General features: G+C 36.0%; 2 protein-coding genes across 12 annotated transcripts in view; both read left to right on the plus strand.

Annotated features, from left to right (window-relative positions):
* The window catches only part of LOC100643231 (probable nuclear hormone receptor HR3), a 135,699-nt gene extending 114,711 nt beyond the window's left edge, over positions 1-20,988 (plus strand). For 5 of the 10 annotated variants that reach the window (XM_048407726.1, XM_048407703.1, XM_048407714.1 and 2 more), the window contains 7 exons: positions 3,973-4,138; positions 5,632-5,858; positions 8,472-8,849; positions 10,236-10,508; positions 11,786-12,010; positions 12,805-13,143; positions 16,168-20,988. In XM_048407726.1, the coding sequence (XP_048263683.1) occupies positions 3,973-4,138; positions 5,632-5,858; positions 8,472-8,849; positions 10,236-10,508; positions 11,786-12,010; positions 12,805-13,064 (1,529 nt within the window). In that variant the 3' untranslated portion in view covers positions 13,065-13,143; positions 16,168-20,988. Of the gene's footprint in view, positions 1-3,972; positions 4,139-5,631; positions 5,859-8,471; positions 8,850-10,235; positions 10,509-11,785; positions 12,011-12,804 lie in introns of all 10 variants that reach the window. The other 5 variants (XM_048407728.1, XM_048407730.1, XM_048407731.1 and 2 more) reach the window with 3 other exon arrangements.
* A 736-nt stretch (positions 20,989-21,724) lies between these two features.
* LOC100643030 (dynactin subunit 6) lies at positions 21,725-23,405 on the plus strand. 2 transcript variants are annotated; one of them, XM_003393375.4, is made up of 5 exons: positions 21,725-21,851; positions 22,044-22,214; positions 22,291-22,418; positions 22,534-22,631; positions 22,706-23,405. In XM_003393375.4, exons 1-5 carry the CDS (start codon positions 21,823-21,825, stop codon positions 22,805-22,807), a joined length of 528 nt encoding a protein of 175 aa, XP_003393423.1. In that variant the 5' UTR covers positions 21,725-21,822; the 3' UTR covers positions 22,808-23,405. The 2 variants fall into 2 exon arrangements, with proteins under 2 accessions (XP_003393423.1, XP_012168250.1); XM_012312860.3 differs by having other exon boundaries at positions 21,726-21,851; positions 22,489-22,631.
* The last annotated feature ends 208 nt before the right edge of the window (positions 23,406-23,613 follow it).

The raw sequence follows: 23,613 nt of genomic DNA on the forward strand, positions 1-23,613 counted from the left end.
TTTAGAATAAGATCCTATTATCGTGAACTTTGACTTCTTGAAAAATTTATGCTCTTAATCTCTTATGACTAATGAAGTAGATAGCTGAAAGAAATGGAATTTCAAGAAATTTTGGACATCCTCTAGCTTTATATTTCATAGCATTTTTTAATGAATTTTCTTAAAATCTATTTTAGAAGTATTTGTGGAATTATAGTAAAATGAAAGAGGAGAGGAGGAAGAATAAGGAAAAAGAGGAAGAAGGTGTATTTATAGTGAACTCATCTATCACATTCTCTAGCAGGTCTTAGACCTTAGAAGAAATAGGGCCTGTAGGTCCTAGTGGAATTTAGGTTAAAGGCAGCATTTCTATAAAAAGGACCATTAAATGAGGATTTTTAAGAATTCTATAGAAATAGCATTGCAGATATATTCAAACTCTTTCGATCGCTAATATATTAATTACATTTCCAAGAATTCCACAACTTTTCCCAAATCAATCCCAAATTCTTCATCCTCAAACCCAGCATTCCCGACACATCAACTTTTCAGACTGCCTACCCTGTCCCCCTCTCCCAACAGACTGTCAAAACCGAAACGTCGAATACCTCACGACCGAACTCTCCGCCGTGAGGTCATTGACGTCCCATTCGTTGAATCCTCACCGCGAGGTGTATTGGTCGCGCGACGCACACCCCTGGACACGCTGGAATCCCTTAAATGGCTTGATATGCTATCCGAAAGAAGAACATCTCGAGCAACGAGAACAAATCCTCCCCGATGTACATAGATCCGGCATGATAATCGTGTTGCTTCTCACAAGCCGGCGTCCGGGAGTATTTGCGTCGGTTGATAAGGAGCCAGTCTTCTTGTCCTCGTCTCGTTGCAGTATGCGCTCTCATATACGCTCAGAGGAGAGTGCATCGTGTGCTACCGGTGACGCGCGCGCGCGCGGGCGCATACTCTTCCTGTTGTCATCTTTCTCTCCCTCCCTTTCTGCCAGTGTTGTCACGCTCTTTCCCTCTGTCGTTGCCTCCTCGTTGCTTCATCAGAATCCCCAGTCTGCTTTCTCGGTCGCTCGTTTGCCGCGTTCGGTCGATCACCCTCCGCTTCTGCCTCTCCGTCGTCCGGCTAGAGCTTCTCTCTCTCGTTTTCCTCCGCGGGCGATCCCGATAGCGGTTTCAGCTGGCAGCTGACGTCTCGCGACTTGTGTCTCTCTCTCTCTTTCCCCTTTTTCACGCGTCTCGTTCACCAACGGGTCGCATTTCTCTCTCGCGCGTAACCAACAACCCCGTCCCCGAGAGCGGGACGGTACCAAACTGATGTGTGTGTACACGCGCGCGCCTGAATGTGTACGTCAAGTCATGCGTATGCGGTCGCACAACCGACCGCTCGAGATTCGTCGTGAGTGCATCGAAATGCGTTTTAGAGAGGACGGACGGAAGCACTGCTCCCCCCTCCCCTCCTTCTTCTTTTTCTAACGCTAGACTTCGGTTTTTCGGATGTCAATGCGAAGAGTCGGGGAGAGGATTTGATTGATGCATTGAAATCTTGATTTGAGTTTGTGTCTTTTTTCGGTTAAATTTTATTACCGATATGGTTGTCTGTTTTTTATGTGTTTTGCTAGAGCAAGTTTGGGTATGTTGTTATCGTAGAGTAGGAGAAAGAAACGTCGATAATACCAATAGAATAGTAGTTGAATACGTGTATGTTTATAGGATGTACAATGCCGTGGTTTGGATGATGACTAGGAATAGGTAATATTAGTAGCTACGGGCTGTTTTTGGACGACGACTATGTTAGCGTATCTATAGACCGATCCATGGATTATGATTAGAGCTGGTATTAGAAACGAAAGAACTAATGTAATATACAGAATTTGATAATGTAAGAGGAATGAATTTTCGTTATTACCTGGATCATTGATTTATAAGGGAGGTTGGTGAGATTTTATTGTTAAGAGTTAAGAAGTTTATGTAATATTAATTATATCAATCTGTTCAGCCAAGAAGGTTTACGTAATACTAATCGAAAAAGTTACTTGCTAGAGATCTATCTGATTCTTTTTTATGAATTCAAATAAAGTTGGTTCATAAGATCTTGGAGTCAAATCACTCATAGGACACTTACAATTGGACCTATTTTTAACACTTTGAAATCCCAGTATGAGAGTAACGAAAGCACTCAGCTAAGTAGATGGGGATCGTTAAAACGAACCACACTGTACTTTTAAAATGCCGTATATCAGGTCAATTATAGCTCTCGATTCCTTACAAATTTTATGCAAGTTATTTTATACAAAATTTTATGCGAATTTATGCAACGATCTTTGCTAAGTGAACGAAAAATAAAAATCATGAAATTAAATTTAATTTTGAATAAACATAATTGGCGATTTTGTAATGTTTATCTATGATCTTACTTGTCTTATTTCATCACAAATCGAAGCTAAGATCATATAGACAAAAATTTGTTCTGAAGGAAGATCAATTTTAACAACGAAAATAATTGATTACTTTGAAATAATTAATCTTATAAATTAAGCTCTGAATAAATATAATTAGTATCAAATGTTCTTTCCAAATTTACGCGTCCTATTTCATTCGAATCAAAAACTAAATCATATAGTCTGATAGAGATCAATTTTACCAACAAAAGTAACTTCATCGCAAGTAACTTCCTCTAATCAATTATACCAATCTTATCAATTTATGTCGAAATAAACAAGATTCAAAACTTCGTTACCAATCGTATTTCTCGGCTCTCCTCGTCTCGTTTCATGCGAATCGAAGCCCTAAATCACACGGATTCAAATTTCGCCGGAAGGAAGATCAATTTTCGAAGCAATCAGAAGCCGCGGCAACAATAGCTCATTTGAAAAGAGGCGCGTCTCGTCTGAACTCGCGAATGAACTTGAGAAACTGAAGAACACGGAAGAAAAAGGAAGACGAACGATTCAGGTTCTAGCGGTTGTTGAACGCTTCACGTGACGTAGCGTATCGCGCGCGCTCTTCTGTCATAGTGTTCGTGGTGCAGTGACGTCACTGGGATGGGTGGGTGCATCTGAGCTGGCGATAACGACGAAGAAGTCCGAGAGATGCAAAGAACTTCCGCGTTCTTCGAATCAGAACGTTTCTTTGTAGCGTTGTTCAGCGACCACTTTATAAACAGGATTATATATATGTATATAAGTGCTTCGTCGATCTTTAATCTTTATTAAAGTTGTTTCTTCCGAAGTTTGATCGAATCGAGACTAGTCAATTAACCCGTGTATACAATTATCAAGTCACACTACGAGATACGTATGTATACAGCGATCGAAATACATACAATATTTAAGAAGATGATCATCGATCCAAAATTGGTAATTTTCGTTGATGTAATATATGTTTAGCTTTGGTATGACGTCGTTGAAGAGAAATTACTGATTACAGATTTGTAATGAGGGAAAGAAGTTACAGCCTGGAATTAGGATTGATGGAGTAGTGATAGAAGCGCGTTTCTTTTTTAAATATAAGATAAGCTTTGTAGTTATCAAGGGACTGTTGATATTTTCCAAGTATTTATGAATTTAATAATGAGCCGTAATGTTTGGAAGGCTTTTCTATTTACTTATTTTTCTTTATAACATCGTACTTGAATGATACTTAGGTATCTATATTTTTACAATTTTATGTACTACACAATCTATCTAAAATATGACGATTTGCTCTCGTACACAAAACTTTAATCGTAGGGCATTGAAATTTAAGTTTAGCCAGTTTTCCAAACTAAGGATATCATCACTTGTATCATTTCTTCTCTGCGCCTCTTGATTTTTAGTAGTTAATTGAGGACATCGACTATTTAATTAAGAATGAAGCACTCTAAAAATTTAAGTGATTCTCTTGCTAACTAGTTGTTATATGAGTTTGATAGAGGACAAGTTTAAATTTAGATTTTGCGGTAAACGTCGAAAGGTACTGCAACGAAGTGATATGATTCATGTTGCAGCCGTTAAATTCGGGCGCATGTCGAAGAAGCAAAGGGAGAAGGTCGAGGACGAAGTTAGGTTCCACAAGGCACAAATGAGAGCGGCCTCTGAGACAGCGCCCGATAGCAGTGTGTTTGAACATCAGACCCCAAGCAGTTCGGATCAGCATCACCCTTTCAATGGCGGGTAAGTTAGTCTAAAGTAATTTCACGTCAGATATAAATGATCGTGAAATGTCATTAATAATTGTAAGAAATAAATGTAAATTTATCTTGCCATTTTATTGATTGAGTCTTATACATTCTACATATTATATGATATATATTAGAAGCTTCAGAAGGTTAATGAAAATACTAGCACTCTGATTATTCTGAACAACCTAACGAAATTGATAATAGCAGTATTATAGGTGTACAAGAACTGTAATATAGTCTACAAGGAAATTAATTACGATTTTATGGATATTATACTCGTATTTCTCTGAAAACATCACATTTCACGTACATTGTTGATTCAAGCTTCATTTGATACGTTAGTCATGCTAAGATAATATTGAACTTCTAATACAACATTGCGCCAGATAACAAACACTCGATCGCATGTTAATTAAACTGTGAGATATTTAAATGGCAAAAAAAAAAACGCAAAACATAAAGCGAAAAATATAATACGATTGATCTATTTATGTGACTAATAATAAGTGACATCAGATATAACATAACTAAACTAATCAGACGTAACTTTAACTTCATAGCTTCTAATAATGCTGTAGTCTCAAAGAAGTTCTGTTTTGTATTGTTGATGCAAATTTTTCTTTACTGTCATGTCAGTATAAAAAAAGCAGATAAGATAAGTAAATTCAAAACATCAGCTGCGTTTCCAAATCAGATATATCGATCAGTGTATTCAATTAAACAAAAGATACATACCGCTAATTGAACAATTATCTTTCAACAATTAACGTGATAGATAGATATGCGCAATGATAGATTCCATAAACATACAATAACACAATTACAACGCAAAACATACACACGATTACCTAACACCGGGACTCCTTTTTATGCAATCCAAGTACATTAGTCAATACCAATCAGGCTTAATTTTATACGCGTATCGCGAACACAACATAATCGTAATTTAATCGTCAAATATATAGACTTATTCAAAAGTATGAGAAAGAATTATTAATTTTAATGATAGAATTATTATTTCGCATTCTACACACGATATCTAGTGAATTATTTATTACATATGCACTCCAATGTTAACAAAGATGAAGTACATAAGACTTGTTAATAGTTTCATAATTTATCGAAATGTACATTACAACTGAACAAGCGTCCTCGTATCTTTCAACGAGGTTATACAGTATGCTTATTATACTAATATTCTAGGCTCAAATAAATACTATATATTAAGATTTCTTCATCATGCACGCATATCTGTCTCATTTTTCTCTTTCTTAAAGATATAAAACAGAAATAATACATTATATTTATTCTCCTTAAAAATCATGAAATGAATTGAAAGTAAAAGTGAAAATAAAAACGTATAGTATCGGAATTTTATTCCGCATAAAGGTCTACAACGAAACGACACTTCAGCATATCAGTCTCGAAGCTTTCGATGAGAGAGGAAGTGCACGTTCTCATCCTCGTTTCAATTTGCTGTCGCAGGTACACGTATGGCGGTAGTGAATACGCTTCTCCCGGCCCCGGCACGGGTGGGTCGGGTTATTACAATCATCAAGCGATGACGAACTACGAGCTTAGCGCCGACTACGTCGACAGCACGACGACCTACGATCCACGACCGACGCAAACGCAGGTCGCGGACACTGTCGCCCCTGATACGCCCTCCGCTGTCACCGCGACTGGGGTACTTCCCAGCGTGGTCACCACCGGTGAGTACTCTCCTCTAAAATCCTTTCAATCTAGTCCATCTTTTTTTCGAAAAAAAAAAAAAAACGAAAACAAACGTTGGGGTCGCTTCTAATCTGTCTCTTTTTCATTATCTCTCGATAAACATTGAAAAAAGCTTGGTTTAACGTATGAAAACGTTTATTTAATAGTGTACTTTTTGAAAGGGTGAAATTGTAAGTTAATGTAAATCCAAGTTTAATATTATGTAAGAAATTGAGATGTCTAGTGTTATACCTTGTGTTTAAAACTACTGAGAGATTTGAAATGCTTATATTGGATCGCCCGGAAAGTTCGTTTCGATTTTTAAGGAATTTGGTCGATCTGAAAGATCATATTGAAAAGTTTATCGCTAAAAAATCTGAAAGCTTCTGGAAAGATGGATTATTCAAGTTGCGTGAAAGATGCAGAAAGGTTGTGGAACAAAATGGCACCTATATAATATAATAAATGTATATCGAATCAAAATGTAAATCGGGACGAACTTTCTGGGCGACCAAATATTTATCGAAGTAAAGATCATCCTGTGATTAATGATTAAATAGCGGATATTTATGCAAATTCATAGTTTTATAAAGATAATTTGAAAAGGAATATACTTTACTTTGTAGACTTTTTATTTTTTACATGTTATTCGCAAAAAAGTTTACACTCTGTCGATAATTGGTCAAAAACAAAGTTACAACACTCGATGTTTGAATTTCTTATATTATCGTTGGTCGAAGTCCTGCTTTCTGCTTGCTTTCAATCTGTCCGTTTCAATAGAAGTTCCTCCATGCTTTGGTTATTTTCGAACGTACAGCGAAACGAAATGCCGTTTATTGTTTACGATTCGATACAATTTTATTTTCAAACTTGTTCAAAAAGCTAGTCAAATTTATTCTGGATAACAAGACTTTTCAACTAGTCTAGTTTATTAAATGTAAAAATTTGATAGTTGACCTTTAAATATGAATAACGCCTTCTTCCATTCCAAGTCCTCAAATTTACGAGAAACAATCCACTAGTTTTACATATTTAGATGAAAGATCTATAAAGTTGCTTAAACATTGCGATAATTTATTCTCAGAATTACGATACAACGTACAGCAGTCTACGAATCTCTCGCGATGTATATTTTCAATTTTGATCGAATGCAACGTGAATCTGGCCGAGTAGCAGACATAGCTGAATCCGAGCCAAGCCGGGAGTTTATAGTTCCATTGAAGTTTATTGTTAACGAAAGAGAGGTAACAAGATGTCAATCGATGAACAAGCAACGCCAAGTAGTACTAGTCTCTTTCAGTAGCACGCGGCTGATACAATTACTGTGTTTATCACTGCCAGTTGACTGCACGATGCATTCGGTGAATAATGTTGATATTGGTGGCTACGAAGTAACGCTACAATCATAAAGATACGATTGATTTGCCGTTTGAAAAGCGCGATGATGTTGCAACAAAATGTAACATCTTTGTAAATGTTTAAAAAGTTATTCCCATAAACGCATGTAGCTCGTCATTTTGTACAATATAATATCCCCTTTAATTGGTAATTCTACTGAAATTACCGAGCCAGCCAAAATGAGTTTTTGATGATATTAATGTTTACTTCTATTGAAACGGAAACATGATTACATACAGTGGCTATAAAAACTATTTGCACACTTACGTTTTCTTTTAACAAAGCGCTCTTTTTATTAGGTTCTATATACATATCATTTTTAGCATCTTTTTAGTATCCTTTTTTAGTCGTATAAAACTACTACTATGTGATACGAAATTTCATATATTTTGACTTAGTTAATTAGTATGCTATAACAATTAAATATAATAGCGTGCAAATACTTTTTGTAGCTATTGTGTATCTATTTTTGTAACGTGTATTACATGTTTAGGCATATATTAAAGATTAGCAAATCTAGTGTTAATAACGAATTCTTTTATATTTCACTGTTAACTTTCTCAATCTTGATTATTCGAACTAATAATAACACACGCTATTTGAATAATTTAATTCCTCTGAATAAAATGAATAATTAAATAGAACTAAACCTTCTTACTCATTTCTTACTGTTGTATATATTTTTTCTTATTTCACAAGGTACCACCCTTACAATTTCCCAATTGATGTTCTGATAATCGAGATTCTACTATAGATACATTCACTAACACACGTAGTCAGGAAGCGACAATCTCCAAATTCCCTACCTACCATCCAAAAAAAGCAGGATCGATCGCAACCGCATTCCATCCTTGAAAGGTCTTCGCCGTCCGTTCCATCCTAGACATCCTCTACCGAATCTCGTCTCATCTCGATAAGCTAACAAACCTCATCTCAATTTCTATTCGATCCAAAACTCGAGGACTTGCTATACTTAACCCTTGAGTAGCGTAATTTCTCTTGTCATTGGGGGAAAATAAAAAAAAAAAAAAAAAAAAAAAAAAAAAAAATAGAGAAGGAAAGAGTCGCAAAGAAAAAGAATAGAACGTAACAGGAAAAATAAGAGTAACAGACGGAAAGAGAGAAATAAAGGAGAACGGGAAGTAGTAGTAGGGAGAAAGAAATAAGCAAGCGAGATACAGAGACCGAATGAACTTTGACTTTTCGCGTACCAGGGAAGTCGCTGTCTGCCTCGACGACCGGAAGCAGCACGGGGGGTAGTGGTGGAGGTAGTAGCGGCGGCGGAGGCGGTGGAGGCGGTGGTGGCGGTGGTAACGGTGGTGGATCCGGTGGTGGTGGTTCGGGTGGTGGAGGGAGCGGTTCTGGCACCGGCGGTGGTGCGGCTGCCGGTGGCGGTGGTGGTGCCGGTTCCCTAAGCGGGGGTGGGATCGTTGCTGTGAAGCAAGAGACCACCGTCGAACTGGCCAGCTTGGGCCACGGCTCGTACACGATGGTCGACTCGACGACCTTTCTGAGCAGTCAGCAACAAAGGGTCAGCAATCCATCCGAGGACGACGAAGTGCCGAGTCTGCCCAGTATGTCCCATGCGAGATGTGAGGTTACGTTTGTGTCCCTTTGCATGGGCATGCGTCGCGCTTTTTCTTTCGTTCGCGTTTTATTTTTCCTTCTATTTTACGTTTTCATTCTTGTATTCTCTTTTTTCTGTTTTGCGTCGTCAATTGAATCGATCGGTAGTTGTCGTGTTTCTTTTTCGTGTTGTCGCCGACGAGAGAGTACGTTTTTCTGTGTTTAGAGGGGAGGGTGTAGGGTTGAGGTGAGAAAATTGATGAATATACGGAGAGGATAAATTTATATAGTGGAGTGAATTTCAGTATTGAAAATGTAAATGGGTATTGTTAGGAATTAAGCATAGATTTATGTGGAATTTAATTTTTGTAGCTGTGTAATAAGCTTCACATATGGTATTTATATAATATATTTTTACGAGCGGTACTTGTATATACAAATATATTATTCTGTTGTATAAACTACTCAGGACTTATTTTTGAACTATTGAAATGTATTGAAAATTACGAAAAATTTTCTCTGTATTAATTATTAGTAATAGAAGCGCGTTACCTTTCCTGGTGTTTTTTCGATGGAGAAATAATCATTAAGATCTATGATCAGCTATGTCGAAAGCAAATACATTGTTCGTTTGGTTATTTAATAGCTGTAATTGTAAATTTGATTTTTTTAACAACTCGAGTACGTCAAATATTTATCCTATTTAATCTACAAGTTACATTGGAAACTTATTTAAAGAAGTAACAAGATGTATTTGATCAGTGTTCCCAAAGTTATAGACAACAGTGTAAGAGTTGAGTGGCTGAGAGTAGGTAATTTAAATTGTTGAGGGAAGGAATTGAATGAAAGGGTTTGAATTTCACCGTGGCGATTCTTCGAAGCAAAGGGGAGGTCGTTTAAAGTTCTCCGTCTTGAAAGCTGCAGTGAAATGGCTCTGGTAACTGTAGCGATAATGTAGTTTGAAAGTACTGTAATTATGGAGATCTACAACGAACTCGACCATAGATTTCGCTGGTCCATATTGGCTTACGTGAACTTAACCTGGAAAACGTGCTCTCCCATATCGAATCGTTGCATTCTAACATGTGAAAGATAGCAACAAATGCATAAATAGCAAAAACTAACCGCAGTGTTTTTACTTTTTAACCATCTATCGCTTATACATATACATATTTGATTCATGCTATACATATTCAAAAATTTATAATATTTCTCTCTGTGTTATATTTGTTAATGATTCATGCAACACGTGTTCAAAAATTTACAATTTTTCTCTCTATGTAATATCTCTTAACGTATAGTCGTTTTAATAAGTAGAATGGAACTGTTAAATATTTATTTTCTTGATATTTTTATTAATATAATCGTTGAAGAGTGAGATTTCAACCCGACATCCTGATGGATTTTCGTAGATCCGGCACAGATCAGCGAGTTGCTCTCAAAAACGATAGCGGATGCACACGCAAGAACGTGTCTGCTGTCGACGGAACAGATCCAGGAGTCTTTCCGGAAGCCGCACGACCTCTCCAGATTGATCTACTACAAGAACATGGCGCACGAGCAGCTTTGGCTCGAGTGTGCCCAAAAACTAACCACCGTTATCCAGCAGATCATCGAGTTCGCCAAGATGGTTCCTGGATTCATGAAGCTCTCGCAGGACGACCAGATTGTTCTACTAAAGGCTGGTGAGTAATTTGAATTTATATTCGTAATCAGACTATATTAAAATAGAGAAATAGAAAAAAGCAGTTTAGAGTTACAGTAATAAATTGCGGCGGATTTTATTCAATTGTGAATCATAAAATGGTATATAGAACGATGTAAATATTGCTCGAGTTAAATAAATACTGGCGTAGTCCCACGTCTTATCTTGGAAGAAAGAAAAACCGTAACGGGTGTGTAAGATAAAAGTCTAATCCCACGCACGCAATCATTCACCAGTGTAACTAATGTTTCAATTTTTAAGGTTGTTTAAATTACTATAAATAGAATAGCACTAGATAAATAAAACTTGAATATATCGAGGAACATCGGAGAAGAGGTAGTGAAATTCAATAGAACTTGAATAACTAACTGTGTCAATATTAAACTTATAAATTTTTAATAGGAAAGTTAAGACCCTATGAAGTAAAATTTATCTTATTGAAAGATTACCTTGTTAAAGATAAACACTATTTAACGATTAGTTGTTAACACAGAATAAATTTAAATTATTGTATAATCAATTTTTTAAAAGCTTATAATTAACCGTAAAATTTGTGGAGGATTAGTGGAGGATAGATAGTGCGAAATAACGAGAACGAAATATTGCTGTCGCAGTCCGTCAAATATATTTGGAATAAATAAATAAATAATTTTACAGCCGTACACGTGAGTCGTTAGTACTAAATATAAATCACGAAATAAATACTCGTTATTGTTCGTCGCGTAACTCGATAAATACTCGGAGATACTCTGTAGATACACTTTGATACTCGTTGATACTCGTTAATACTCGTTCGATATTAAATCGCTCGCGATCGCGCCGTTTATTATACTGGTCGGGGGAGAACCGGAAAATTCGAATTTTTCTACATTTGACGGTTGCACGTAGCGGCGACATTGTTTTGCCGCAGTTTATTTTGTTCTTACATTATTTGTAACCTAACGGTCTTGATACTCCGAGGCAAAACAACAACATGATTTGAATTGTCCTCTGACTCATGTGTCGCTACAAATTTATATTTTGACATAAAAGTAAATTTTGTAAAGAGTTATTATTAAATACTTGTAGAATACTCATTAACTACTTGTAAGCTGTATATATATTATAAGAAAATATTTGTCATTATTCTAATAAAAAAATTTAATTAAATACTGTTATCAAAATATTTTATAAACATTGTCTTATATACATTTAGTTGAATACATTTATGTATGTTAATTTTCTCAATTAATTAACTGCTGCTTATGACGTTTCCAGGTTCCTTCGAGTTGGCTGTGCTACGTATGAGCAGGTACCTCGATCTCCAGCAGAACTGTGTCCTCTACGGTGACACTATGTTACCACAGGATGCGTTTTACACGACGGACACGGCGGAAATGAAACTTGTTTCTTGCGTGTTTGAGTTAGCCAGGAGTATTGCCGAATTGAAGCTTACGGAAACAGAGCTGGCTCTTTACAGTGCAGCGGTTCTTCTTAGTCCCGGTTAGTGAAATTCTCAACCCTATATTATTACTTTAGAATGCATTTCTTCTCCTTTCAATCACATAAACCTAAAACAATATTATCACTCGTTACTAATTAAAGGTGTTGTTATAGTTACGTATTCATCTAGCAATACAATATATCATAGAATTATTTTACATGAAAGAAAAAACACGAAGAACAGCAGTAGCGCCTCATTAAGCAGAATAAATGCAATTATAACCTTTGATATCTTTTGCTTCTTGGAGTCAAAAGGATTGGCTTCATAGTCAAGTACTTTTGATGGTCATCGATTCAGTAGCTACAGAGTGGATGGTATTAAAATTCTCTTAACTAGTTAGCGTCAGAGTTCTACAGTAAAATCTAAATTCGACTTAAGAAAGATACAAACTAAAAATAATGCCATTAATTGAAGCGATTAAAAAAGTTGCTACCTATTTAAAGCACATACGTGGCACTCTAAATGTCACGATATCAAGTTCCTCTCATCCCTTTGTCCCTGATTCATTCTCCAAAATTATCCAGGAACTCGGCCCCCCAATTATCCCCAGGCCGCTTAATTCGTCCCATTTCGTCACGACGCTCCTCCACAAAATTAATCGCCGCTTATAAATACTCGTTCGACGGAAGTATCTCGTTCCTCTCTCCCTTCCGTCTTCCCAATAACCGTCCCTGCATGCTACTCCTTCTCAACAGCCGACAACCTCCACGAAAGGAATTGAATCCCGCTAAACATCCCCGCGGAGGCGAGGGTCGGAATGGCCAGAAATAAACAGGTCCAAAAATAATTTCAGATCGGCCGGGACTGAAAGGGCTCGCGGAAATCACGAGACTGTCACAGGCGGTGATCAGGGCGCTCAGGTCGGAGCTGGATCGTAACCACGTGTCGCCCATAAAGGGCGACGTGACGGTGTGCGATGCGATCCTCGCGAAAATCCCACAGCTCCGGGAGATTTCTCTGTTGCACATGGACGCTCTGGCTAAGTTCAAACGGTCGCAGCCGCATCTCGAGTTCCCGGCCCTTCACAAAGAGCTTTTCAGCGTCGACAGCTGAACGATCGACGCGGCGCAGGGCGTCCCGACGTTGACGAACAAAGCGGTACGCGAGTAGCGCCGGGCCTTGCTCTGTCAAGGTGAGTTTCACCGTCCGGAAATGAATGAACACAGAGAAAAAGAAACGAATAACATTTTTGGGGAGGACACGACGAAGCGGGCAACCGCATATCAACGACGACGTTACTGCGAGATTGGGCGTTGAAGCTACCTAGGAAGTGTCGCTCTGATAACCGCCCAAAGGCGCGTTCTTTTTGGAGGCCGAGCGCTTACGCGAAGAGTCGAAGGGTTAAAAGAACTTAGTGCGAGTAATGAGATACCGTCAATTGTCGTTCTTCTTTTCCATACTTGATACGTACTAAAGAATTAAAATTCTTAAAAGTTCGTTCAAAAGCAGGACACAAGTTTTCGCATATGATTCGAGTCTACTGGATATTACGAAGAAAATAATTATCTTTTCTTCTTCTTTTCTTTTCTCTTCCTTCTTTTTTTAATCATGCTATATACTCGCGTTTGCTTTCACAGCTTTAAATAAGAATGCTTAAATAAATAAGGAAATGGATAGTGTTATGTAGATAGATTTAATTTATGAAAAAGTTCATTATATTTAATTCCCGCTCGTGTAGAACCTTTGTAATTTAATTAAGCGACCAGAGACATCGTTGTGTGCTTAAGTACAAAAGGATTTATGTTATAAAAAGATTTATTTTCGCTCGTGACTTGCACGATCTTCTTTCAAGCCCTCCGATTCAACCAATGAGAGTTAAGATCCTCGAATCGAGTCGTAGACACGAGCGAATTGCGATTCGAAGTCGAACAAGTGGTTGTTAGGCCACATACAGCTTTGTACATAAATTCTCCTTTTTGGTCTCGTTCCTATTGACGAAAATGTATAACGATGATAGAGCATGACCATTTCGTAACCGAGATAATAGAATATCTTTAATCTTATCTGTAAGACCTGCGCAACCCGATTTCACGATTGCCCAAACAACCAACTTCGTTTACAGCTCGTTATGCTTCGGATCTTGAATTTTACACGCAAAGCGTAGCCTGGCTTTAAAAAGTCGGCGATTTCGAGCGGGAAACAAGTAACTGTGGTTAGCTTGCGGTCATTGTAAGTTTCTTCGTTAATTTTCTATACTTTTATTCGTCGTTATAAATAAGGAGAAGGAGAGAAAGAGGGAGAAAAGAAAACGGACACGTAACTTGTATTTTTTTGGTCAGAAACTGCGTAGTATCGTTTACGATTATTATTATATTATAATTATAACTATTATTATTACTGTTACTGTTACTATTACTACCATTATTATTATTATGTTTATTAACATTTCTTTTTATTTTATTTTTATCATCTTCCCCTCGTTTCGTTTTTTAAAAGCTCTCGTTTTGTTTATTCCTTTTTCAACGTGTACAAACTACCGTAGAATAATTCGCGCTAAGCCCCCTTCTTCCTTTCTTTTTTCCTTTTATCTGTTTCGATGGTATTCCTTTTTTTTTATCTGCTCCGCAAACATTAATTAATCGTACTTGTTAAGTGAAAGTTACCTTGGCGTTTCTGAAAGAAAAATACAGGGTTCGCGACGAAAAACGAGCGTTCGACCAGATAAAACGATGGAAACACGGACGTACAGAGTCTACCGGGTTTTTCTACGCGTCTCTTTGAGCACGCGTTCTGGGTTCCTCTCGAAGTTATAACTCGCGACGCTAACTAATTTATTCTCAGCTTGTCAGGTTCTCACATGGAACGTTAAACGTTACTTTTTTCTTTATTTTTTTTTTTTTTTTTTTTTTTTTAGCTGTTATTATATAAATCGACAGGTTATTGTGTAAAGTAAACGAATTTTGAATTATACACGTTTAAACGTCTCATCCTGGGATGATTTTGTAAGAAATAATAAAGTATTATAAGCGACTTAATCGTTACGTGATGTGCTTTTTCTAACCTATGAAAGTTTGTAATTATGATATAAATATAAGAATCGTTTTCGTCACGCATTTTGTTCGCGTTCAGGAGTAATTTAATTACTCTTCATCGTAGGTTCATTCTAAAATCGATACGGATATGATGCGTATAACGATAACCACGACGCTAACATTACGTCCTCTGCGTTTGTACATATTGTATAAATTAATCGCGTGAGATGATCGAAATGATCTGCCGTGTCTTTTAGTTTGTTTCTTCTGGTGTTTGCAAAGGGTTTCTGAAAACCCGGTAGGCTTCTAGTGATCGACAAATCAATCACGGAATTCGAGCTTTCTCAGAGCGCGAGTCGAAAGTTACTTGTTTCTGATCTACAGTGATCCTTCCTAGGGAGCGTTGAGTCGGGACACGATGGCATGCAAAAACGAACTCAGGATCGTAGGAGGAACAGCGTGAATGGAAAGCGTAGGGAAACGGGCGTGTCGAGGCAATCAGAACGAATAGATGACAGCAAAAAAACAACATTCAAAACAGATTTCAATAATTTTTACGAAAAGAAGAAATAAATTTTAAACGAAATTAATTAATTAATAATACTATATTATTGTATTAGTATTGTACTTTCTAAATTTTAATCAATTATGTAATTCTTGCGAATGGAATTAGACACTGCGATAAAAATGTTAGGAAAAGAAATTTAATTGTTAAAATTCTTCGTCCAAGATGAATAGACCATTTGTTTTCACGAATTACACTTTATTTCAAAATTTCTTCCAGATGTATGTTTTCTGTCCTTAAAAGAGAAGAAACTCCAATGACTTGAAATAACTAATTCAATTTGGATAGAGAATATTAATCATTCAAAGCCATAAAAAATATCTTGTAAAATGTCCAGCGGAGAGGTTCGTCCCGCTCGGTCTGACCATGGCGGGACGCATCTACTTGCGTTCTTTTAGCCTCGATAGGTAGGAGTCGCCGCGTCGGAAGCTGGCGCCACGAAAAGGGAAAAAGGACAAGAAAACACACACACACACACACACACACATTCATGAAATTAAAAAAAAGAAACACTTGGACCCGTCTTTATCGACTGAATAGTTCTATACTCGCGGTGCTTACGACAGGGAGCAAAAAGGTACAAGCGTTTAACCGTATATTCGTCTCCTTTCTGTTGCAGATTATTTCCTTCGTAATGAACGTATTGGGCCTTAAATAAACATAACATTGTTATATATAAAGTATACATAAAAAGCAACATAAAGTATATATGAAAGATATATAGAAGTATATATATATACATACATATATATATATACACACAGATATAAAATATATTATATATAGCGAGAGAAAGTGTACGAAGCGTGTGAGTTTGTGACAGGAAGAGTGTGTTACGATTACGTGCGTGTGGGAGAGAGCGAGACGAAAAATATGTGCGAATGGAGTGAATGAAAGAGAAAGAGAGCCGGAGACGACAAGGAATTTAAAAAGAAAATTAAGAATTGCAGTAACAGAAAACGAGAGAAAGAAGTGTGTGAGAAAGATAGCTGCGTGATAATAGAATTAACGAGAGAGAGAACTGAGAAATATCGGTTGTTATGATGATACATACATAAAGAAGTATATATATTGTATTAATTAAAATAAAGTAAAAAAAGTGGTTAATTAAGGGCCCCGCCAGGACGGTCCACGGACGACATATATAACAATATATACATATACCTATATTACGGGGGACTGGCGTGTACTAAAGAATGTTGGTCGGGTCGTCGCTCGCGACATAGAAACTGAATACATTTAAATAAACGCAAACGGTGCAAAAGTAAAGAATTACCCAAACGAAATAGCGTCGACGAAGGGTATCGGCGTTGTGTTCAGCTGGAGATCGCATCGATGTTACGAGGAGTTGTCAACGCTATATAAAACAAAATAAATGAAAGGAATGAAGGAAATGGAATGTATGAACGAAAAATGAAATAAGGGAAAACGTCGACGCGATGTCTAACTGGCCACGCTGTTCAACTCCCGCGTTAGTGGTTCGCATAGTTCCCTCTGAGCTACTTTAGACTCTATATATGTATAAACACACACGCATATATATACAATAAATATATATACATATTAAAAAGGGTGAAAAATGAGCACATTCCGGCGGCACGACCAAGATTCGACGGTCCCTGTGCTTAAAGAGAAGATTTAAGAAAAAGAAAAAAAAGAGGTGAAACGCGAGAATGAAAATATTTAAAAAGGAGTGCTAGAGAGACATATATATATATATATGTATACATGTATATATGTATATACAATATATACATATATATATATATATATATAAAGATAAAATAAAGAAAAGAATGGAACTTTTGTCCCTGGACCGGCCTGGCCGGCTCACGGACGCAACACGTGGATATAAAAATGAAAAAAAAAGTACGAGAAACACAGGCACACGGATACATACACACGATATACACACACCTGCAGCGAGACTAAAAAGAATACGACTAAAATGGAACACTTTTACATACACGATGCCTGCGCGAGCGCGTAGATAGAGATTAATCGAGGTAACATTATGTGCGCATTATAAACATTTTGGTACTGTACGGCACTGTATGACGCATCTCTTTATACGTAAACACGTACTTCTTAACTAAATAATAATCCATCGCCGCGGTGAAGCCTCTCGAAGCGTTTTTACGCACCGTTACCGGCTTTCCTCGCTTTCGTCGGCCAGACGATACTGGCTGGTCATCTATCGTGTCACGAACGAGCGCGCGTCAATTCGATTTCCGTGAGGTCCAAACGAATGACTGCTTTTTGCATTCTTTGAATTGTGTTGTAATCATAGGATCATTTTCAGAGCGATAATTTTAGCTATTAGAGCAATCTTTTGAACAAATTCGATATTTGAAGAAAATTTAATAAAAATGATTTGTTTAGTGAACTTTAAGTTTCTATGAATTTGAATATTATATTATTTAATTTGAAATGGAAAAGATCAGTTACACATTATAGTTTCGTTAATAATTGGATAATAATGTGATACAACTGATTATACGAAATTTAGTATATATATTACAGGGATTTGTTGTATTCAGTTATTACAAGCCATTTGCGTAATTCCATTCGAGATTGTTTGCGCTTGTTGTGCCGTGTACTCCACTTTCTTTCTCAAAATATTTCTAGCTAGACAAAGACTACTTTAGGTATTTGCTACTAAATGTCAACAATGTAATATCTTCAATACAATAATCACGTATGTAAGTTTAATAGAACTTCCAGAAATAGCAATTACAAATTTCATGAGTAACACGAAACAACGGTGTAAACAAATAAATCTGCTTCACCATTTAAAAACTCCAAATAGAAACCCCTAGTCAATTTTTATGTTAAAAAAACGTTATTCTAAATCTTCTAACAAAAAAAGGAGAAAAGGCAAGAAAATAATAGAAACGGTGATAAAAATGTGATCGTACATGAATCTCCATTCCTTTCGTTGCTTTGATTAAAAATAAGAAACAAAAGAAATCTTTTAAAGTCCGTTATCACAAACGAATATGAATTATCAGCGAAACACGGACTTCTCAACGAGAAATATTACGGAAATCGCGTTGGCTCGGTGCTCGACGCATGGACTGTAAATGGATCGTGAAGAGACACTTCGTGGATTCAATATCAATGTGATGACGATCAACGACCAATAGGTTTTTTCTTTTTCGAGAGACGTCGTTTGTTGCGGCCGCACGTTTCACTTCGCTGTTAAATCCGTTTTTTGTACGCGATCAACGATTCCGGTTAAAGACACACACATTAGCTCGTTAGTTAGGTATTATTAAACATAGAGCCTGCCGTTTCTATCGCAGAAAGGGAACGGTTGGGTCGTCGATGAGATGTTATTGTTGGCGATTATCGTTAGACGCTTTAAGGAAAACGCGACAACAATCGGGTGACTCGATGATTTTTTCAAATCGAGGATGATGTCGGTCCTGTATTCTCGACTTTCTATTTATGGCTCGAAAAAATTCTAGCCCCGTTATAAAAAGAAGCCATGCTCCAAGATCGTGTACCCCGTGAGTTAGTTGCGGTTGCGACGTTCTTCGTGATTCGATCCATCTGCAATCCGTCAGAGTGTGACTGTCGTTGATTGAGCAGAGGATGTTGTATAGTTGAATAAATTGTAGTCTTGATCTTCTTAATCTCTGAATAAAAGCCGCGAATTCTTATTAGAATTAAATACTCGAAATCACTGAATAATATATAATGAATAATAGGATACTTCGTTAGTTGAAAATTTTAAAGTCTGATTCGATCGAATGATGAATAAATTCCTCGCTAAATTCTTCGCAATATGAATATTTACATATCTGACTGTTTTTTAAACATCGTTGATAAATATCTTTCAAACTTCGCGTGATATTAGATAAAGAAAAATGACGATGAGTGACTGTCCGTTATTCAACTATATTATTTCTTCTGCGTGTATTCCAAACGCCAGCTCTCGAGAACGTCGAATTAGCCGAGTTTTTAAGCCGCTAAGTTGGAGTTTCGTAGCGCATCGGGAGCGTCGATACTTTACAGTTATAAAGTGTCCCACATTTTTAGCGCAGCTTAGCAGACCGCGTAGCGTGACCGTAGTTGATAGATTTAAACAGAGTTTATAGATAAGTTTTCTTCACCGTAAAGTATCGTCCGCGTCTCGTAACAAAATCCCCTTCAATTTATTGTAATTTAGCGTGACGCTTAATCCCTCAAGTGGCGGCTATGACTGCCCGAATCATCGTTCGTCGAACGAGATAATCGAGTGCATTTTTTGTATTCGCGAAGATAAAAAAAAGAAAGAAAAGAAAAGAAAAAGAAATGGACAACTCATGTCATGTTACATTAACGTTTCTATTGTTCACAGCGTTCACTACTTAATTATATCGTCGAAAGGACGCGCTGCTTAAGGGATTATTCGGTTTTTAATCATCATTTCGTATACTTCGACCGAGTTGAGCGACGTGTCGAGTGCAAACAAAAAAGGAGGTGTAACGAAAGAACGAAATAATAAAGTAAAAGTAAACGTAGCGACGATTGTTTGAAAGTGGAAGAGGGAAACGTGGTATTCTCAGACGAGACATCGCTTATTGAGACGTCGGAGACGCGAGAGTTATAGCGAGTCGTGAAGAATGAGGGAAGAAAAACAAAGGTGAGAAAAGATAAGGAGAGAAAGGAAGCGAGAGAATGAAGATTAAACGTAAGTTATAGGGTGTTAAGGAGAAAAATAGAAAAAGGCAAGAATGAAAGAAAGAGGAAGAACAAGAAACAAAACAAATTGAAAAGGAAGAAGGCTCGACGATAGCGATGGCGAATCCGTCACGGTGCGCCGACTGACACGTTTTCGGACGGTTTAAATATACTTGTAGCGAAATTAAGAAATGCATATTATTCTGCCGATTAACGAGTAAGTGCGTAGAATTCGTTTAACTGTAGATAAAGAAAAACACGTACACAGTCACGTACGCGCGAGTGCAAGATACATTACCACCTGTAATCGTTCACCCACGACCACCAAACCCACCCATATATACACAGCGTACAAAACACACAGGTACTGCATAACATGAAACAAACAAACAAACACACACATACGAACCTACATACATGCATACACAAGCGCAAATACACGTACACAAAACAGTTACATTACTTAGACATCGGAGATAACCGAAGTACGATTTAAGAGACAAAATAATAAAACAAAAAGATCACAAAAGCGAAACGAATGGAGGAGAGAAAGTGAGAAAGCGAGAGAGAGAGAGAGAGAGAGAGAGAGAGCGAGAGAGAAAAGAAGAATTAAAGAAAAAAATTAATGCAAAACACACACACACAAAGGCGCAACACGTACACGCGCACGCACGTTGCAATTAGACGTTATTATCGCAATTTGGAGTTAAATTTTATAATATATAATATATAAAAATATATATAATATATATAAATAAAAGTTGACGGATAATATAGAGTTATATTAAATATCGATTAAAAAAAAAGAAAAAACGAGTGAAAGAGTTATGTTCTTTAGGGTGGTGCGGCTCACGCGCTATCGATTTACCTTTTTCACCTTAATCCCCACCTCTTTAACTTTCTTAATCCTTTTAACATTTCCTCTCACGGTTCCTTTCAAGGTAGTCTTGTTCCCAATTACGCTCTATCTTCCTACGGATTCTGCTTTCTCTTCCATTACTCCAGTACGCATTATTATTCTTTTTTCATTTACAACATAAATTATAAAACGAAAGGATTGTGGAATAAAATATGTATATGGATCAGATAGGTACTATAATAATTTTTCATATTTTATTACATCTTCAGTTTTGTTGATTTTAATTTTTGTATGTTTTAGAACCTATTTATTAGTTTCATTTCTTAACTGAATTTTAAATTAGTATGTATGTAAAAATTAAAACCTAGAAAAGGATTCAAAATGTGTTATTTTACATAAATAGCACTTGTAACTACATATATTTATAAAATTTAAATGACAATTTAATTATTCTACACCTATGTGGAATTCTTTCGAACTTGTTCTATTATTCTACAAAATATTTTCAATGTTTTAATACCGGATTTAATAAAATAAGATCATCGATATTATTAATAAATTTTCTGTATATTTCATAAGGAAGAAGAAAAGTGAATTAAATATTTTGTACATCACATAGATATTTTTTAATGTTAATATGAATTTATTGTGAGTTGAAGCTGCTTCAAGAAATCCGCGGCGACTAATTCTTCGAAATCACCAAGGAGGGCGTGTTAAGCGTATGGTGACAGAGTGACAGACGCTAAAATGAATACATTTGGCAGTCGTCGTACAAAGTGAGAGAATTTATAAATTTAGTTTAAGATACTTTTATTTTACTAACTTCTCATTATTCGTTTATCACAAAAAATTTGAAAAGGATTCAGTGTATTTATTGAAATTAAAATATTTATCTTTATCTTTTTGAGGTTAAGTCTGTTATGTATGTAATTACTAAAATATAAAACAGAAACATAATTTTTCTATAGCGTAAAAATAGCAGTAGGAGCTTTAGTATGCGAGGAAAGTATTTTAAAAGGGGATATCACTATTGGACCAAAAACTATAATTCATCCAAGAGCAAGTATCATTGCAGAAGCTGGTCCAATTATAATAGGTGAAGGAAACATTATAGAAGAAATGGCGATCATAACAAATAGGTAATTTTAATTTCAAACATTTCTTTGCCCTTTCTTACTTATTATTTGACTAAAACATTTAATTATGTTATTATAGGTTACCACCAGATACTCCTGAACCAACAACAATCCCGGTACAAATAATAGGCAATTATAATGTATTTGAAACTGATTGTACTTGCGAAGCATTTAAAGTTGGAGATCATAATATTTTAGAAAGCAAAGGTTACTATATTGTAATTAGGAACTTATTTATTTCTGATGCATCTTATTATAATTTTATCTTTATTTATAGCACATGTTGGTCGTGAGGTTGAACTGACCAATGGTTGTATTATAGGAACGTCGTGTACATTGACAGAAGCAGACACAATACCAGAAAATACAATAATTTATGGTAATGAATGCCAACGTAGAGAAATGCACGATAAACCATATGTGAGTTCCTCTTGAATTTGGAGTTACATTATAGGTAATATTTTGTTGTTTTATAATTTTATTATTTATTTCAGCCTCCAATAAGTCAAATAGAATTTTTGTTAAAAATTTTACCAACTTACCATCACATTCGTAAACCTAATGTAAAACCAACAAAAATTGAAGGGGGGCTATAATAAACTACATACATTCTTAGGTAATATATTTGCGATATAGTGATTTAAAAATGCAACAGATATTTATATATTTAATGTTAATTCTAAAAACTAAGAGTGCATTATAATTACGTTTCTGTTTTCTAATTGTATTTATACATTCTGCACTATAAAAGTATTATTATTATATGTATAATAAATTATGAGTAGTTTCACATGTGATGTACAATACATCAGCATATAGCCCTTATGAGTTATTTGAAACAAAAATGAATATAGTATGCATAATAGCATCTTGTGAATAATTTTTTAATATAGATTTATTTTCAAATATTTAAAAATGAACCTACAGAATATTTTGATAACACTTTGAAGTATTAAATAAAATATGCTTCTTATGTAAGATTTTATGGTTTACTGTAACATCATAGGAAACCTATATCTATTCAGTGTTCTTGTCGCATATTAGGATATAAGAATAGTACTACTATATCATATTATAATCACTATGCTTTTTAATCAATGAATCGACTATATGTACACTGTAGAGTGAGGTGTATGTGTATATCCTAGTAATAAATTTAATTTCCTGCTGTGCCAACAGATGGCAGAACTATCATCTATTTTGAAATCAGTTCTCAAATTTGGCGTGAAAACTTGTTTTATAAAAAACTTATCAATTTTATTATATCCTAATTAGATTATTTATTTATTATTTATTATTACGTATCGGATTTGAATAAACTTGCGGTTTTACAGTTTTTAACATTTACACTTTTAACAACAAAGTGCAAAATATGAAATATGTTCTATTTATATTAACAAAA

This window comes from Bombus terrestris, chromosome 1 (genome assembly GCF_910591885.1).
Source record: "Bombus terrestris chromosome 1, iyBomTerr1.2, whole genome shotgun sequence".
Classification (NCBI taxonomy): domain Eukaryota; kingdom Metazoa; phylum Arthropoda; class Insecta; order Hymenoptera; family Apidae; genus Bombus; species Bombus terrestris.

What these genes read in the sequence shown, in the direction of transcription:
- LOC100643030 (XM_012312860.3), top strand. Translation starts at nt 21,823, where the DNA reads ATGAATACATTTGGCAGTCGTCGTACAAA. An exon ending in TTTGGCAGTCGTCGTACAAA is followed by an intron (nt 21,852 to 22,043) that starts GTGAGAGAATTT and finishes ATTTTTCTATAG; the next exon opens with CGTAAAAATAGCAGTAGGAG. An exon ending in TAATATTTTAGAAAGCAAAG is followed by an intron (nt 22,419 to 22,488) that starts GTTACTATATTG and finishes CTTTATTTATAG; the next exon opens with CACATGTTGGTCGTGAGGTT.